Source organism: Aotus nancymaae, unplaced genomic scaffold, assembly GCF_030222135.1.
Source record: "Aotus nancymaae isolate 86718 unplaced genomic scaffold, 86718_ANA_hifiasm-v0.15.2.pri h1tg000006l, whole genome shotgun sequence".
NCBI lineage: Eukaryota > Metazoa > Chordata > Mammalia > Primates > Aotidae > Aotus > Aotus nancymaae.
Genome location: NW_026988417.1, coordinates 6,971,104 through 6,989,807, shown reverse-complemented (window position 1 = coordinate 6,989,807; position 18,704 = coordinate 6,971,104). Strand labels below are relative to the sequence as shown.

At 54.7% G+C, this 18,704-nt stretch overlaps 1 protein-coding gene across 4 annotated transcripts in view; it reads right to left on the bottom strand.

The window, feature by feature from the left end:
* The window catches only part of PPP2R2C (protein phosphatase 2 regulatory subunit Bgamma), a 248,010-nt gene that overhangs the window by 31,362 nt on the left and 197,944 nt on the right, over positions 1 to 18,704 (bottom strand). For all 4 annotated transcript variants that reach the window (XM_021669381.2, XM_021669385.2, XM_021669378.2 and 1 more), the window contains one exon: positions 17,076 to 17,253. In XM_021669381.2, coding sequence (XP_021525056.1) covers positions 17,076 to 17,253 — 178 coding nt within the window. The remainder of the gene's footprint in view (positions 1 to 17,075; positions 17,254 to 18,704) is intronic.

The window sequence follows — 18,704 nt, the reverse complement described above, 5'->3', positions numbered from 1 at the left end:
GCACAGCCCCTGGCAGACGAGCGAAATCACTGTCACAGCCAATGTGGCAGGGACCCCACAGCAGGAGCTCCCTGAGGAGGCAAGCAGTCCCGAGCCTCTGAATCCCAGGGCCCAGAGCCATGCCCAGAACCTCTGGGCAGCACGGCACCCTCTGGGGCATGGGCACCCGGCTGGGTCTATCGTCACCCAGACCCTGGGACCGCCTCTCCAAGACTTTGGCTCAGGTGGCCATAGGACCAACCTGGGCCTGCAGCCCCGCCCTTTGCAAAAGGAAATAATTACCTAATGGGGCAGTCCCTGTTGGTGCTCCCTCCATCCATCATAACACAGGGGCCTGAAGACGGACTCCTGACAAGGAGGTAGCTGTGGAGAAGCCTCCAGGTCACAAGAATTATGCCCCAAACTCAGCTACTGTGAACACTCCTTTCTGCCTCACACCGTGGCTTCCGTGTGTGGACTTTGAAGCATGTGGCCAGTGACCACATTCAGTGGCTTTCACTTTGTCAGGACCAGCACCAAGTCAGAAGCCGGGGCCCCCGGCTGGGTGTCTGGTCTTGGCTGTCACTGGAACATTGTTCCCATTCTGCAAGCCTTGGTTTCCCCATCTGCAAAATGAGGGTCTGGGTCCTTTCCTTTCCAGGACTAACCCCAGGTGGCCCTACCCCTGTTTCATGAGAGCTGCCTAAATCCCACTCGAAAAACTGCTTCACAAGGTTTGTTTCAGGACTGGCCTCCCTTGGGAACGAGCATAATTGGGCTCATTTAAGAGTCACCCTTTCCCTGGCAAAGCTGCTTGAATTATTCATCTTCTGTTTTCCCATCTAATTCCACTCCAGCTGTCTGCTGGGCTTTGTCTAACTTGCAATCACACTGTAGCAGCTAAGAGGCATTTTCCCTGCAAGAAAAGTTTGTCAGACACAGGTAGGAATCCCAGAGAGGAGTAAGTTACGCAGAGAGGACAAAAAGGAGAGAAGGAAAAACCGTTCTTCAATCCCATACGCCTCAACTGAGCACAGGTTACTTTCCTCCACTGTGGTGGGTTGAAGAGTGGCCCCCACAAATACGTTAGGGTAGCAAGTGTCCATAACGACCTAACCCCGGGGGCTGTGGGGTGTGTTCTCATTTGGGAAAAGGGTCTTCGCAGATGTAATTCAAGATCTTGAGATGAGATCACCCCGGATTACCCAGGTGGGCCCTAAATGCAAGGACAAGTGACCTCCTAAGAGACAGGAGAGGAGACAGCAGTGGAGAAGGCCACGTGGAGACAAGGTTGAGGTTGGAGCAATGAGGCTGCAGGAACATCTGGAGCCCTGCAGGTGGAGAAGAAGAGGAAGGCTCCTCCCTAGATCCTTCAGAGAGAGCAGGGGCCTGCCAACACCTGGATTTAGAACTTGTGGCATCCATGATGGTGAGAATATATCTGTTGTTTGAAACCATTAAGTTTATGGCAATTTGTTACGGCAGCCACAGGACACTAATCCACCCAAGGTGCTTCCCGAGAGTTAGGAAGTAGGAGCAGACACAATGCCAGTGCCCGAGATGCCTGCATAGCCCCTCACATTAACAGTCCCCCACACTGACAGCCCCCCACACTGACAGCCCCCACACTGACAGCCCCCCACACCGACAGCCCCCAACAATGAGAGCCCCCCACATTAACAGCCCCCCACACTGACAGCCCCCACACCGACAGCCCCCAACAATGAGAGCCCCCCACACTGACAGCCCCCCACACCGACAGCCCCCCACACCGACAGCCCCCCACACCGACAGCCCCCCACACCGACAGCCCCCCACACCGACAGCCCCCACACCGACAGCCCCCACACTGACAGCCCCCCACACTGACAGCCCCCACACCGACAGCCCCCAACACTGACAGCCCCCAACACTGACAGCCCCCACACCGACAGCCCCAACAATGACAGCCCCCCCACACTGACAGCCCCCACACCGACAGCCCCCCACACCGACAGCCCCCAACACTGACAGTCCCCCACACTGACAGCCCCCAACACTGACAGCCCCCACACCGACAGCCCCCAACAATGACAGCCCCCCAACACTGACAGCCCCCAACACTGACAGCCCCCACACCGACAGTCCCCCACACCGACAGCTCCCCACACTGACAGCCCCCACACCGACAGTCCCCCACACTGACAGCCCCCAACACTGACAGCCCCCCACACTGACAGCCCCCAACACTGACAGCCCCCACACCGACAGCCCCCAACACTGACAGCCCCCAACACTGACAGCCCCCACACCGACAGCCCCCAACAATGACAGCCCCCCAACACTGACAGCCCCCAACACTGACAGCCCCCACACCGACAGCCCCCCACACCGACAGCCCCCAACACTGACAGCCCCCCACACTGACAGCCCCCAACACTGACAGCCCCCACACCGACAGCCCCCAACAATGACAGCCCCCCAACACTGACAGCCCCCAACACTGACAGCCCCCACACCGACAGCCCCCAACACTGACAGCTCCCCACACCGACAGCCCCACACACCACTCTTTCTAGAACTCCTCATTTTCCCATCCCTAGCCCTGGAGCACTGAGCCAGGCCTCAGGAGAGCTTCTTGATCATTCTAAGCCCTTCTCTTGTCCAGCCAGTCTGCAGGTCCCGGGGCTCATCCACCTGAAGCTCCTTCCACTCTGCCCCTCAGCTCAGGCCATCAGCATCTTTGCCCCCATGGGGGTCCGTGCCCAAGCTCAGCTAGAGTGAACTTCCTCAGATAGCTGTGGGAGTCCCCACCACCCTGCGTGGTGGCCTCCCCACCCACCGAGGAGGTCGGACTTGCTGGGCGTGCAGCCCCTGCCTGCTCTTCCTCCATCTCACCTTGGCCACTTCTCCCTCCCTGCCCGCCAGCCATATCCAGCAGTTTGAAGTTGCTGTAACATTCTGAGTCATGGGGTCTCCGCCTGAACACCAAGGGGGGGCCCTACCCATCTGCTCATCCTCAGGACCACCGTGCTGTGTATGTGCCCACCTCTCCCTCCCTGTAGTCAGCTCCAGTGCAGGCTCCCCCACCGGATCCACCTCTCTGCCCCCACACCTCTCACACACGACCTGCCCAGAGCTAGTGCCTGGGATATGTTCGCTGCATGACTGATCTGTGGATGAATATTAGATGGGGAGAAGACTCTGAACCTTTCCCTGGGAACAGTCCTTCCAATTTAGAAATTCACCATCATTTGCCCCTACCCCCACCCCAACACACACTAACAGGGTGCAGAAGGCAGCTGGTGCTCTGCTTAGCTTTCTTTAGGTCCAGAGACAGGCTCAGAGGGTTCCATGGTCAGTGAGCAGCAGAGCTGATACCTGAGCCAGGGCGCATGACTGCGAATCCAGCCTGGGTTCCTCTGCCCACAGCCCCCGACCGCCGGGCCCCATTGCCCCTTCGAGGAAGCTGCACGTTGTGCGCATGGAGGAGGCGCCCAGTCAGCCCAGGGTGTGATGGAAACATTCCCACTGCAGGGACCTCCCATTCATGCCCTTCAGATCGCTGCCTGAATGCTCCTTAACAAAGTAGCCTCCTATAAATCTCCTCTGTCCCCTAAAATAAACATTTCTTTTACCTTGCTTAATTACAGATTTTTTGCTTTCTCTTTTTGCAAGCATTAATCACTGCTTATTACATACAATAAAATTAGCTGGGCATGGTTGTGGGTACCTGTAATCCCAGATACTCAAGAGGCTAATGCAAGAGAATCGCTTGAACCTGGGAGGTGGAGGTTGCAGTGACCTGAGATCATGCCACCGCACTCCAGCCTGGAGGACAGAGTAAGACCCTGTCTGAAAAAAGGCAGGGCATAGTGGCTCATGCCTGTAATCCCAGCACTTTGGAAGGCTGAGAGGCCAAGGCGGGCAGATCATGTAGGGTCAGGAGTTTGAGACCAGCCTGGCCAACATGGCGAAATCCTGCCTCTACTAAAATACAAAAAAATTAGTTGGGCGTGGTGGTGCACGCCTGTAATCCCAGCTACTTGGGAGGCTGAGGCAGGAGAATCACTTGAACTCGGGAGTCAGAGGCTATAGCGAGCTGAGATCCTGCCATGGTACTCCATCCTGGGTAACAACAGCCAGACTCTATCTCAAAAAAAAAAAAAAAAAAAAAAAAAAGCTGGGCGTGGTGGTCTCACCTGTAATCCCAGCACTTTGGGAGGCGGAGGCGGGTAAATCATGAGGTCAGGAGTTCCAGATGAGCCAGGCTGGAGTGCAGTGGTGCGATCTCAGCTCACTGCAACCTCCGCCTCCCAGTTTCAAGCGATTCTCCCACCTCAGCCTCCTGAGTAGCTGGGATTACAGGTGCCCGCCACCACGCCTGGCTAATTTTTGTATTTTTAGTAGAGACGGGGTTTCACCGTGTTGGCCACGGTCACACCAGCCTCACACGCGGCTGGAGGAGGTGGCTGCCCCAGTCTGCACCCTGGCTGCCCTCTCCTGCAAGGTGAGCACAGGAACCAACGGCTGCTCACTCCTCTATGGGGTAAATCTCTGCTGATTGGAAACACAGCCAGGCACAGGAAGTGAAAAAGCATCACTGGTTGGTTCTGGCAAGGAGCTCACGTGAGAAGCAGGTGTGCAAAGCACTCCACAAATGCCAAAGTAGTGTGCAAATATTCACATCATGACAGGCCCCGGTGGAGACCCCACAACAAGCTAATCTGAAAACCACAGCAAGTCATTGAACTTTGAGACACAGTAATAACCCAGAGAGCTGTGCCCCAGCACAGGCCAGGCAAATGGTCCACCCCTGCAGGAAGGAACTGTCCATGTGCCAATCGTACCCAGAAGGGGAGGGAGGCCCAGGGTGGGCAGTGATTTGCCCAGGGCCACCACACACAGAACCCTGGCAGAGTATAGACTGAAATCCTGGCTCCCTGACCTCCAGTCAGCATTCTTCCCACTATTCTGGAATAAACGCATTTCCACACCATCTGCAGCTCTCCCCATGGGGTCAGCACCCTAAGAGTCCTGATGCCAGGCTGGCTGGACTGGCTTGTGTCCTCAGCCAGGCGGATGCTGGGTGCAGAGCAGGGATCCATGAGAGAGAGGGTTGCAGCCTGGGGCTCCACGGATTTAACAGAGCACAGTGAGGCTCATCCAGCTGTCTCGGCAGGAGCCTGCTCTCAGGATGGAGAAAGCTGTTGCCATGGCAACCAAGCAGCCACCGGAGTCAGGGAGGGAGGCAGCCCGGCCAAGAGCCACGAAAGGCCTCCCACTTAGGCTCGCAGGGATGCTGGATGCAGAGGTGCCCTAGAAGGCCTCCCGCACATGGAGGGAGTCTTGAAAAACTGCCTTTTCAGCAAATCTTCTCCAAAGATGACCTGACTACAAACATGAGCTGCAAGCACTCAGGCCGAGGCATGTCAGACCCTACAGGAGGATTCCTGGCTGCCATAGCAAAATGCCACAGACCAAGTGGCTTAAACAATATGTGTTTCTCACAGCCATGGAGGCCCGAAGTCCAAGAACAAGGTGTCCTCGGGGCTGGCTCCCTCCAAGGCCCGTCTCCTCAGCTTGAAGGTGGCTGCCTTCTGGTGTCCTCACATGCTGGTTCCTGCGTCTTAACATCTCTCTGTCTGTTCTAATCACCTCTTCTTATAAGAACACCAGTCAGATTGGATCAGGGCCCACCTTACCAGCCTTGTTTTAACTTAGTCACCCCTTTAAGGCCCTGTCTCCAAATACAGCCATTCTGAGGTTCTGGAAATCAGGGTTTCAACATATGAATGGGGATGGGAGAGACAATTTAGCTGGTAACAGTTTCCTACCCTTCTCTGCTCAGAACACCTTATCCATGATGCAATTCCTCACAGTGAGAAGAACCCAGCTTGCTAGAACCAGGGGAAAGATGCTGTCCTATCTCACCACTCACTGCACCAGCCACCGAGCTCTGCTCTCTGTGTCATGAGCTTATCTTCACAGCTCTACCATGGCCCAGTTCATGTAATTCCTAAGTGCTTAGAATCAACCAAGTTATGAAAAAGGAAGAAAGTGCTGACTTCTGTATCACAAAGCTTGAAAGTCCAGCCCAACTGCCTAACATCTGTGAGACCTCTTGAAAACTCATCCTTGCTGTGCTCTGCTTTCTCATCTGTAGAATGGGTTAACTTCTGCTTTGCAGGACTGTCATGAAGATTTCACCAGATGACATATGTCAAAAGACCCAGTACATGGCTACAGTTAAGTTAAAGTTAGTCAAATTAGAATTCAGAATCAGAGTCTTTCTCTCCCTCTGGAAAAAAAACCATACAACTAAGCAGGATGCAAAAGGTGCAGCAGTGCTTGTCACCCCCCAGGACTAGGAGGGTCTGTGGCGAATGGCATGCCTTGGTTTGCAAGAACTGGGAGGGGGAGTCCAAGGTTGGATGGAGCTGGGATGTGCGCCCAGGCAGCTGTACTCCCATGGCGCTGAGAAGGAGCAGACCAGACCCTGCCCTGACTGCAGGGGCTCCCAGTCTGGCAGGGAAGCAGATTTACCTCCATGATCAATCGATGGGCCAAGAGAGACACAGGTGCTCATGTCAGAGATTTATAATGAGGCCCTGAGATGGTGTAGAGTCAGGGAAGGGCCCTCTGAGGCCCATGGTGAGTAGGAGTTATCTAGGCAGAGTCAGGGGGTAGGAAAGTGTTTGGGCTGTGTCAGAGGGGGAGAGGAGGCTGAAGAAGGGGAGTGCAAGGCTCAGAGGTGTGAGAGGCCAGGTGGCTGAGCATGAGGGAGGGAGGCAGAGAGGGCAAGGGCCAGACTGGAGAGAATGTGGGGCCAGCAGGCCTCGGAGGGAGCATGGGCTCTGTCTGAAAGGAGAGGAGTTCTAAGAGGGCAGCTGGGGAGGTAGAGGCTCCAAGGTGATGGAGTGTGAACTGTGAGGGAGGGGGATCCTGACATGAGGCTTGGGTGGCAGGACCCATCCTGAAGAGGGAAGCAGGCCAAAGGTCTGGGGCTCAGGTCTTGGGTCAAGAGGATTTTAACAGGGAGCAAGTTCTATAAATGCCAAGGAGGTCTGTCGGGAAGGGACAGGAGGCCTGCCAGGGTCTCATATCTCTACCATCCCACTTGCAGGATGAGGAATGCCACACACATGAGGAATGCCACACAGCTACTGACAGTATGTTCATCACAAAACAACCTCCAATCTCTCCTGCAATTGGGCCTGTCTCTCCACAGGACCTAAAGGAAGAACCAAGAAATATGGCTGTCCCAACAGAGCTGGACAGGCCATCAGAAGGACACTGGGCTCAGAGCGGCCTTGGGCAAGGGAGCCCACCTCTCAGAGCCCATCTCCACTTCTGCGGAGTTGGGAGAGTGACACCCCCACCTGGCAAGTGGTCATGAGAATGAAATGCAACCAGCAGCGTCGTGCATTTGTTCACCCCAGCGCCAGGCAGGCTGCAACTGGGGCTGTTATCATCACGACTGAGAGGCAGTGTAGCGTGACAGTTAAGTGCATGGGTTCTGTCTGCATCCAGGCAGCTGAAGTCTGAATCCCAGCCCCGGCACACCCTTTCACTGTTTGACTTTGGGTAGATAACCGAAACTTACTGTGGCTTTGTTTCCTTAAATGTAAAAGGGGGATATTAATAATGCCTACCACATAGTGTTATTGGGAGGATTCAATCAGTTAACGTGGGTAGCACGCTCAGAACACCGTGTAACACAGCAAGTAGTGACAGTGGGGTGGGAGGTGGAGATGCTGAAATCGACGCAGCCATGGCGCACAACGGGGTCAGCACCATGGACAGCGCCACTGCGTGCAGGAAGCCCTCAGTCATGGTGGAGGCTGACTGACCAACTGCCTGGCCTTGTGAAGGCCCCACAGCAGTGATGTGCTGGTAACTTGAACACTATCCTCTCTTCTGGGGAGGGGAGACATTGATTTTGTGGTGTTTGGAGATATCTGTAGAAATACTACCACCCACGGCCAAATTCAAGCTCCCGAAGCAATGTCCATGAACATGGTTTTGGGAAGAGATGTGCACACCTGGCTGTGACAAGCCATGTGTGACCTTGTATCATGCCAGGAAGCAGGCAAGACACAAGGTCACACATAGCCAGACCAAGGGAGACCTGGCAAGGATAACCAGGTCTGAATGAAAGCCAGCTTCAGGACATCAGTCCAGCCAAGAGAAGGGGAAATCGGTGTCCAGGAAGAAGCAGCAAGTAACCTGCCAGGGAACCACGTGGCAGGCCTAGGACAGAAGCCTCAGTGCCAACGCCTTTTAATCAAGGATCTTCCAAGGAGGCTGTGGTCCTCCCCACCTTTTCCTACACCCATCTCACTTTATTGTGCTGGTTCCGTTCTTGGAGCATCTACTCTATACCAGGCATTATTCCAGGTAAATCAAACAAGGTCACTGCTCTCATGAAGCTGCCAGTCTAGGAGGGGAGGTGGGAAATGAACAGGGGACGAGGTAGGGGCCAAGGCTCAAGGGAAGGGGCTTGAGGGAGTCAGGGAGGGGAGGGACTAGTTGAGACAGACGGTCAAGGAGGGCCTCTCTGAGAAGGTGTCCACTGAGTGGACGAGGGTGGAGAAACTTCACGTGGATGGAACAGCCAGTGCAAAATGGCTCTGCTACAGGAGATGGCTGGAAATATGGTGAAGAGTGGGGGGCCAGGAAGGCTGAGCAGGGGAGGAAGGGGAGAGAGGAGGAAGTGAGCCAGGGAGAAGCCAGGGCCAGCTCCTGCAGGGCCTTGGAAACCAGAGAAAGGGGTGGAGTTACTCCAAGTTGAAAGAAGTTGCTGAAGGGTTCTGAGCAGGGACTGACATGATCTGGTATTAAAAAAAACCTCACGTTGCAGGAGAACAGACTGAGGAGATCCGTGGGGAAACACAGCTGATGAAGCGATGATGCTGCAGATGAGTGATTTGCCAGGCACTGCCCTAAAGGCTTCCTAGATATCATCATAGCACCCAGTCCTCAATTAGCCCCATGGTGTCAAGCAGGGGCTTCTCCTAGCTTTACAGGTGAGGAGCTGAGGCACAGGGAGCCCATGTGAGCTGACCAAGGCTGCAGAGTCACCAGGTCTTGGGGCCAAGGTCTAAGCCCTGGCAGTCTGGCTCCTAGACCTAAGAAGGGAGGCCAGTCAGGTCACCATCATGATCAGGGTGAGACATGACAGTGGCCTGGACACGTGCTGGGAGAAAGAGGCAGGTGGGCTCTGAATGCATTCGGACCACAGGATCATGGGACTCACTAAGGCTTGAACAAGAAGAAGGCCATCTTCTTGCTCACCTACAAAGTTCACCCGGGCAGCATCAGGATCCATATTCACTCAAAAGGTGCCTTTGGGCCTGGCGTGGTGGCTCACACCTGTAACCCCAGCACTTTGGGAGGCTGAGGCGGGCAGATAACCTGAGGTCAGAAGTTTCAGACCAGCCTGACCAACAAGGTGAAACCCTGTCTCTCCCAAAAATACAAAAATTAGCGAGCGTGGTGGCAGGTGCCTGTAGTCCCAGCTACTCAGGAGGATAAGACAGGAGAATTGCTTGAATCCAGGAGGTAGAGGTTGCAGTGAGCCAAGGTTGCACCACTGCAGCCTGGGAGACAGAGCAAGACTCTGTCTCAAAAAAAAAAAAAAAAAAAAAAAAAAAGGTGCCTTTGTGCCAATTATAAAAAGACAGCTCTTCCATGCAGAACTGAAAAACAAACAAGTCCCTTCTTCCCAAGGTGCTTGGCTTGGATTTCTGCCTCCACTCATCCGCTGCCTTTAGGCAGCAAACAACCCATACAACTGTACCTGCAGGCCCTGGCAGAGATCCTGTCTGCTTCCCTAGCTCTGAGTACGATGCCCAACACAGAGTAGACTCTTGGCCAATGCTGCCAAATGAACCAGTGAATGCACGGAACCACAGGCAGGTAGCGGCAGAGCTCGAGTCAGAACCCAGGGCTCCAGACTCCCGGCGCTGCTTCTGGCCATCAGCTCTACTTAACAGACATGCTGTGAACAGAGTATCTCTGAGCAGGGCAGCCCAGTTTACTTTTCTGTAATTAGCATCATGGGCATGATGAAGAGGCAGCCTGTAAGGTGCCCGACAGTGGGTCACAGGCTGGTGAGGGTTGCGTGTCTACACCACATCAGGCCCTATACTCATTGGCCATTCCACCTTTACACCGGTACAGGAGACACGCTCCCATGGGGTGGATGAGAAAAAGAAGGTGCAGAAAGACTGAGTGACTGATCAGGGTGAGTGGCAGGGGCAGGGGCGGAGCCCAGGCTCAGGGTTCATTAGCCCAGCACGGAGCCTGCATGCAGAGGGGCCGTGTCTGCTCCCTCCTTTATTCCCTGCACAGAGGACAAGCTGACTCCTCAGGCAGGCACGGGCTGATGAAGGTTCTGAGCCTCTTGCAGAGAATCACTGTTCCCCCCACCCCCAGCCCACCTGGCCGAGAGGACTTGCTCTGTAAATGGGAATTAGAAATGTGGTCCAGATTGAGGCTTGGTGTGATGCCAGCTTCCACCATGAGAAATCACTAAGGGAGAGAAAAATCAATCGAACCATCTTTAAAATTCTCTGGGTGCTAAAAATAAAGCAGAGGTCCATTCGCTGAGACCTCCTGTGCAATTTGTTACCTTGAAGACGCATCAAACTCGAGAAAAATCACCCAGTGCTGTGTTTACAGTCTCAAAATATTGGTATTAAAGGACGTGAGAGGTTGCTCAAACAGATGTTGAAACTGCACTGTGGAAAAAGGAGTTTTAACGATCAGAGATGCAGGGATTTCATGAGAACCAACCTTAAATATTTGAGGGGCTATTGTTTAAGAAACAAAATAAACCACCCTCTTGCTGGGCTCCAGTTAGGCACCAGGCTCTTTATGTGAAAGATGTCTTTATTCCTTGCAAATATCTATAAGGATATTTGCAAGGAATAAAGAAAATAAAGGGAATTTTCCCATTTTACATTCAGGGAAGCTGATGGCCAGGAGGCTGAGCAAGGGGTGTGAGCCCAGGCCCACCAGAGCGCAGAGCCCAGGCTCCTTCTCCTGTACTTTAGGGTCTGGGATCGCTGATTCCCCAGGATCCTAGATCAAAAAGGAGGTGTCTGCATCCTAAGACCACATGGAAATGATGAACTTCAGGACCATTCCACCTACAACCGTTCCTAAGTACCTCCTATCACCAGTCCTGTGTGGTGTAGGCATTGCAGAAAGGCCTCACCCTGGACTGCCAATCTCAGGGCTTCCACCATAAAATGGGGGAGGCTGTCACAGTACCAGGGGCAGCCAAGGAGCTGCGGGCTTAGAGGGGCTCTGACCAGCCTGGGAGGGGAGTGACAAGGACAGGTCAGAGGCTCCCGGGCAATGGGTTAGGATGGCAGTGCTCTGCCCCACCCCATCCCATGCCAGGGACCCAGCAGCTGAAGGAGTCGGCAAGTGTGACCCAAGAGGTGGCGGGGGCTGGTCTTCAAGGGCACAGGGCACTGTGGAGGGGTCCAGGCTTTCTCCAGAAGCCAGAGGGGAACCCCTGAGAGCTTTAAGGGGGGCTGACATGGTCAGACCAGAGGTTCTGATGAGCCAATCTCACAACTGTACAGCAGGCTGCCGGGCGGGGCAGGGCAGGATTCGGGCGAGTGTCTGGGGGAGAGCAGAGAGGGCTGGGCACCTCTTTCATTCTGAGGATGAGGGAGAGGGAGGAGGCTAGGAGGGCTCCTCCTGCTTGAGCCTTGGTGACTGCACTGAGACAGGTCACAGAGCCTCAGTATCACCAGGCTCCCTTCCTCCATCTGAGAGTCAATGACAGAATTACGGCAGAGATGTCCTCTGAGTCACCTTTCTCATTGTTGAATAGTCAAAGCAATGCCCTCTTTTTCTCCTTTACTAAGAAAAAGTTTTCCTTTCTCTTGATATGGTTACTAAAAATCAATTTTGCCGAGACAGATAGTGTTAGTGATCGGACTTAGGAGACGCAATGCGGTGGAAAACCTCCAGTGGACACAGAGGACTGAGCAGTGTCATCAGGCCAAGCGAGGACCCCGGAGAGTTAAGGGTCAAAAGGATGAGACCTGAAAGTCCAGATCACGCCTTCCCCTGGCTCTGGGTGGGTACAGGTCTCCCGATCCTGGGTTTTTCTTGTCAAGACTAATCAGAACTGTCACCCTCTGACAGCCAGAATCCACCCCACTGAGACTTGCTCAAAAGGTGTCTCAAAAATTCAAAGCAATTCCCAGCTCCGCATGGAGTCTCAGCTGCCTTTCTGGCCTCCTCCCATGTCAGAAATGAAACGCCTCTTCTCATTACTCAGCTGCGATCAGCCCCATCATGGCACCTGCAGCCCATAGTCCTGACACCTTCCCTGCCAAGTGAGACTTGTCTCCATGGTGTGAGCCCTGGGTCCGTGTCTTGTCACTGCTCTGGCCAAGCGGCAGCAGGCCATGGAAAGAACCAGGTGCACTGAGGTTCCCACGTGAATTGATCTAATCAGGGGAGGTTTCCATGGTCACTGCACACCCCTGGAGACTCCACTCAACTCCTGCTAAAAGCCTCAGTTCCCCAGTCAGGGCTGCCTCAAGCCCAGCTCGGAATCTTCAGCATGCTACAGACACACACTCCTCCATCGCTAAGACCAGGGTGCTGTATATTTCAATTAATAATCGTTTTCACAGAATGGGAAGCTACACAGAGATCTGACACTGAGTTACATGGCAGGGTGTGCAGCCAGGGGAGTTCCCAGGATCCACAGGGGCTCTCGATCTGCTGATGCATCACCCTTGTCACTGTCCCTCACCTGACTCAGATTCTTTGGTCAATAATCATTATTTTCACTCCCTTGCACACGCCATCAGCTCCACGTCTACACTTGGCAAAACCATACCCTGGCTCACCCTCTACCGACCTGAGGCCTGCAGCCAGCAGCAGGTGTGGCTGGAGAGAAACGTACACGGCTGTGCTGGCTGGGCCACCGACACCCCATAGCACCCACGGACCACCTGCTCCAATGCCAGGTATTTTACTAGTGGTTTATCATGTGTCCACTCCTGGGGGTAAAATCTTTATCTAGTTCCAGCATCATCAATGAGGCCTGGCACACAGTAGGTACTTAATAAATACCTGCTGGTAAATGGTATGCTCTGCAACGTGTGGACCGGGCACAACTTGTGTGTTCGGGACGGGGCAGGAGGCAAGGCTGACGGTTAGTGACCACGGAGGGCTCTGCAGTCCTGGGATGAACAAACCCCCTTTTCTTACTCACAACTAACTTGTTCAAATGCCTTTGTGGTCACCCCAATCCAAAAATAGTTATGATACAACATAAATCTATGACATCGCCAGCCTCACACTCTCACTCCTCCGCCGCCTCCCGCCCACGGCCACGCTCTGGTCCTGCCTCTCACTCTCTCTCCCTGGGTCTCCTCGCTGGTCCCCAGGCCGCCAGCCTTGTCTGCTGCAATCCAATACACCCACAACACACACCCACGGCACCTCCAAAGCTGGCTAGTGCCCCTGCTTACGGTACGTCAATAGCTCAACAGCTTCCCGTCGCGGGAAGCAGGCAGGTGGGAAGTCACAACGGCCTCCAGTAATGTAATAAAGATGTAGACACCGAGACAGGGTTCAACCCTTCTGATGCACGAGGGGGGTGTCTCTGTCTTGCGCTCTCCTACCTTAACCCTGAAGCACGTGTTTACCTTCATCTTCTCAGAGAGAACCAGTTCCGGGCACCTGTTCAGTAGCCGCTGCCCACACGTGGCTATTTCGTTTGAAGTCTGAATCCACTAGAACTAAATCAAATTAACGATGACGTTCGTCAGTCACCGAGCTACGTTTTAGGCACTCAGCAGGCACAAGTGCCTGGTGGCTGCCACCCTGTGAGTGCAGACAGAGCGGTCTATTATCACAGAACGTTCCAGGGGACAGGGCTGAGGCTGGATCTTATTCCCACCGTTTTGTGTGGATAGCCTTTACGGTTACGGCTACCTCCCATTTAAGGTATGTGATATGTTTTATTTTAACTCATGCTGGTGAAATTCAATTCCCTTTCAAACGAAAGTTACTTAGGCAAAAATGAAGCAACTTGATTGAAAGAAAATGAGTTTTTAAAAATGGGGAAAGTAAACGGAAGCACATGCAGCATACGGAGGCAGTCACAGCTGTGGGGGCTTTGTGAATGACTGGCGTTCAGGGCCCCTGCCCCAGGAGAAAGGCCCCTGCCTGTGCCACCCGCAGCGCCACAGCTCTGGCACCTTCCGCCTCCTCCCGCGTCCGCCTCCAGCATCCGCCTCCCGCGCACCTATGCTTTCAGGCAGCCTCCTCCAGCCCAGATTGCTTCCCACCCAAATTCCTTCTCTCACCTCCTTGGTGGCCCACAGCAGCTTGTCCAGACCCTGGGCTACAGCAGGGATGATGCCCTCCCCTACACTGCCATATCGGGGCTGTGTCCCCAACAGCCCCTGAGCCCTCCAGGGAAGGGCTGAGTTTCTGCCATCCATTCCGTGTCCGGGCCTGGGATTAAAGGCACGGGGGATTAACGGTTGGATAAATGAAATGGAGCAGCATCCCGTGCATACCCCAGGGCACTATGGTTCTTTATAAAGGGCTTCGGCATCCACAGTGTCTCGGAATCCTCACAGCAGCCCAGACGGGAAAAGTAAGCAGGGATTACCATCCCACCCAAGCCCAGCAGGAAGAAGGCGGGGGCTCGAGGAGGGTGGCTGCCACCATCCCAGGGCTGCAGGAGGCAGGCCGAGGGCAAGGCAAAAGCCCTGGACCAGGTGTGGAGGCCCATGCATGAGCTCCAGCTCTGCCCCTGCCAACTGGGGGCTCTGGTCCTGTCTCTCATCTCCCCAGCCTCCGTTTCCTCATCTATGAAATGGGATGATCATGATATTACCACTGTCTCTGAACACCAGTGAGACAATGAACGGCAGGCTGATTTGTAAACGGTACGTCACTGTCCAGGCAGCTCGGTGAGCCCTGCACCTTCCCCATTTGCAGACCTGGAGCTCCTGCTAGGAGACCGCCCCTCCCCCACGTACAGGGGCTGGGGGCGGAGCTGACTCCCTACAGCACCAAGGAGAGGTACAGGAGTCTGGCCTGGCAGATCACAGCAAGGCATTTGCCCCCAGTTAGAGCCCACAGGGTGACATCTAGGGTCCTGGTGGGACAGTTCAGAGAACTGGTCTCATTTCGCCTGGACTTTATTCTGGGAGGGTGGGGTCCAAACTACTGGCACCAACTGGCCATGATGCAGAGCCTGAGATTGAAGCCACAGAAGAGAGCAGAGGCAGGAAGCCCAGAGAGCCGCCACCCACGCTGCTCCAGCCCCTGACGCCACCTGGCCCGATGCTCTCTTACAGCTGTGTACATCAAACATGCTCACACAGCAGGAAGAGTCTAACCAACTAATGCTCTGAGCACTGGGTCTGATGGTCTCAATGGAGAGTCAGACAGATGCCCAGCCCAGCCCTCTATGTCCAGAGAAATCTGAGCTTCAACCCTTCATAGCAGCTCAGGCCCTAACCCTTCCTGCAACCTTTCTGGCCATCCCAGTCCAGCCTCCCAGCTCTGGGCCCTCCCTGACTTTGGGACAGGAGAAGGGAGAGAGATGCTGATGCTTCCTGACACCCCCAAGTGCTGACTGAGTGCTGGGGGCATCACATAGAGGGGCTCACTGATGGCACCCAGCAGCTCTATTCGAGGTATGACTGAAAAGACAGGCTCAGAGAGGGAGGTCACTCACCCAGAGTCACAGAGCTTGAAGGTGGCAGTAAGACCCACACAGACTTTCTGCCCCTGACGCCCACGCATGTGCCCCGAGCCCTCCGGCTGACTCAGGGGACATCTGACGCTTTGCTCTGTTCCTTTCCTCCTGTTTCCTGAGGGTCTCCCTGCCCAAGGCTCTCTGGCCAGCCTGGCTCTCAGCCCACAAAAGCCATTTGTTACTCTTTTGCCCTTCCCAGACTGCTCCGGGCCTCCCCTGCACCCCACAGCTGTCCTGGCTTCTGCTGCTCCCAGGGACACAGCCCACTCCTGACCAGCACTGGGTGCCCAGGCTGCCTGGCGTCGGGAGGCCATCCGGTTGCACGGAGGCTCTCAGGTGGGTCTTCCCACTCCTTCCGAGACACACCCGGGCAGCGTCCTCCACAAAGGGCAATGTGGGGTGGAGGTTAGAAGCGGGGACTCTGGGGCCTGAGGGCCTGGGTTTGAAGCCCAGCTTTGACACTTGCTGGCAGTGAGCTTTGAGCAAGTTAACTTGGGTGCTCTGTGACTCAGTTTCCTCATCTGTAAAGGGGATTTATAACAGTACCCACCTCATAGGGTTGTTGTGAAGACGAAATGAGTTAAAATGAATGTATGACGTTAGTCACAGAGCCTCACTGTATGTTATTATAATTATCATTGTTTGTATGCAGAATAGTGACATCTCAGCAAACTGCCTGCCGGCCCACCAGCCAATGGCAGGCCAAGCCTCGCCCTGCCTGCAGGCCGGTGTTCATGTCATCACCAGCTCTCTCCCCAGCAGTCAGTGGGAATCATCAATGCTGCTGCCCCTACCTTGCCCTGACACAGGGGAACACTGAGCAGGGGTTCCCAGGCCCCCAACCCAGCTGGGTTTCTGACATCCTGGTTGCTAACACAGCCTGCCTTGGGCCCCCAGGACCCCAACCCAGCTGGATTTCTGATATCCTGGTTGCTAACACAGCCTGCCTTGGGCCCCAGTAGGGGCGGGTGGTGGGGGAGAGGTGGGCCCTGAGGGACCTTCAGTGGATGCTGAGCCAGGTCAGCAGTCCCTTCAAAGTAGCTGAGCCCTGAACTCTGTCTCCTTCCTGGCCCCTGGTGAGGCCCCAGGATAAGGGGGATCACGGCCACCCTGGAGGAGGCGATGGGTTACATGCAATGCTCGGCAATGTTGACTTTGTGGTTTTCAGAAACAGATGCAACATATAATTCTGTATCTGGGCCTCACAGGCATACTAGGAGCCAGAGGTGCCTCACTGAAGAAGTTAAACAATGCAGACACCCCCAAACCAGCTGGCTGACAACCAAACCAACCTGTCGCCCACCGGAAGCCACCCTGCCCATGGGAGGTACCACCGGGCCGCAGTGAAGGATACTGAAGCTCCTGTCGGTGATGGCCAGGTGCCAGAGGTTGATGCGCAGGTCGTCCGCCGACATGTAGGTCTCGCAGTCGCTGTTGACGGAGATGGAGTTGATGTGGTAGGTGTGGCCGTTGGCAAAGATCCTCCGAGGGCTCACCTCCACCATCAGGTCCATGGGCTTCAGCACCGGCACCTGCAGAGGAGGGGGAGGCAGTGGGGAGGTGAGGGCCAGGCAGTGGCATCTGGATATCACATGCCATGGGCACGTGATCCAAATCGGAGGCCAGAACGCAGGGGTGGGCGTCCATCCTGATCCTCTATGGTCTAAAATAGGCAGTGACAGATGGCGAATGCCCACCACCCACCAGCCCTGCAAAATGGACACTTACCCGCTGGGGGTCTGTGAATAAGTGGGGAACCCTCCTGCACCCCAATTTCCTCAACTCTAAAATGAAATGAAAATATACCATGGCAGAGCCAGCCAATTTTCTACCAAGCCTCCCTGTTTCCCTCCTACAATGCAATGTTGTCACCGGGAAATGGCTGTCCACATGTGGACTGCATTTCCCAGCAGCCTTTGCACCTGAGCATAGCCACATGACTAGTTCTGACCAATGGGATGTGAACAAAGTGATGCCTGGCCCTGATTCAGCTAAGCAACAGGAGCTCCTTCCCTGCCTGTAAGGTGAGGACCCAAGCCTTAGGGATGGAGGCTCGGGGGATGGGGATGGAAGGAACCTGCAGGAGAGCTGTGTCCTAACCAGCACACCCATACTAGACCTTCCCATAGTGAAAAATGCATTTCTGTGTTCGGCCCTGGACTGCCAGGGTTGTTTTGTTAGAGCAGTGGAGTTACCCCAACTCATACGAATTTTCATCTCAGAGGGTTGGTGTGAGGGGTCCTTGCCATGGCATTAGACGTTGAGCTTTTGCAAGCCTGAAGGTCCCTTGTCACAGGCCTGACCAACCCTGAGGCTGTCATCTGGTCCCATCAGCTTTCCCAGTGGACTAGGGACCAGCTAGGGGTGCAAGACCCCATCGCTTGTTTCTCTCTCCATCTCTCTGGTGCTCAGTTCAAGGCCTAGCAGAGAGGCTCTCCAGTGAATGAGTGAATGAATGAATGGGCTCTGTCCCTGAGCTCCCAGGGAACAGCTGAGATGGGAGGTGACAGCCTTGGTGCTGCAGCTGGAGTGACAAGCACTGAGCTCCTTTGGAGCAGACGCAGCTTTGCAGCCCACATTAGATTTTCCCATGCTCCAGGGCACCCAGTGTGTGTGTGGGAGTGTGCACGGTGAGAGTACATGTATGAGTGTGTTCATATGAGTGTGCCTGCATGAATGAGTGTACGTGTATGTGCATGCATGTGTGTGTGAGTGTGTGCGTGCAGCACCCGTGTGAGTGCCGGCCTGGCTCTGGGTGGTTCTTGTGTCGCTGCCGCTGTGTCTGTGCTTCTAGGTTGTGTGCCTGGGAGTCGGTGTTAGTGTGTCTAGACTCCTCCAAGGCGTCCTCCCTGCAGGTATTCCTGTCAGATATTCTAGGTAAGCTGCTAACCTTCTCTTCCTTTGAGGTGCAGCCACTGCCCACTCCAGGGATCCCTGGACTCCCAGGAGAGAGAGGGAGTCCAGCTGCTCTGGAGGAGGGCAG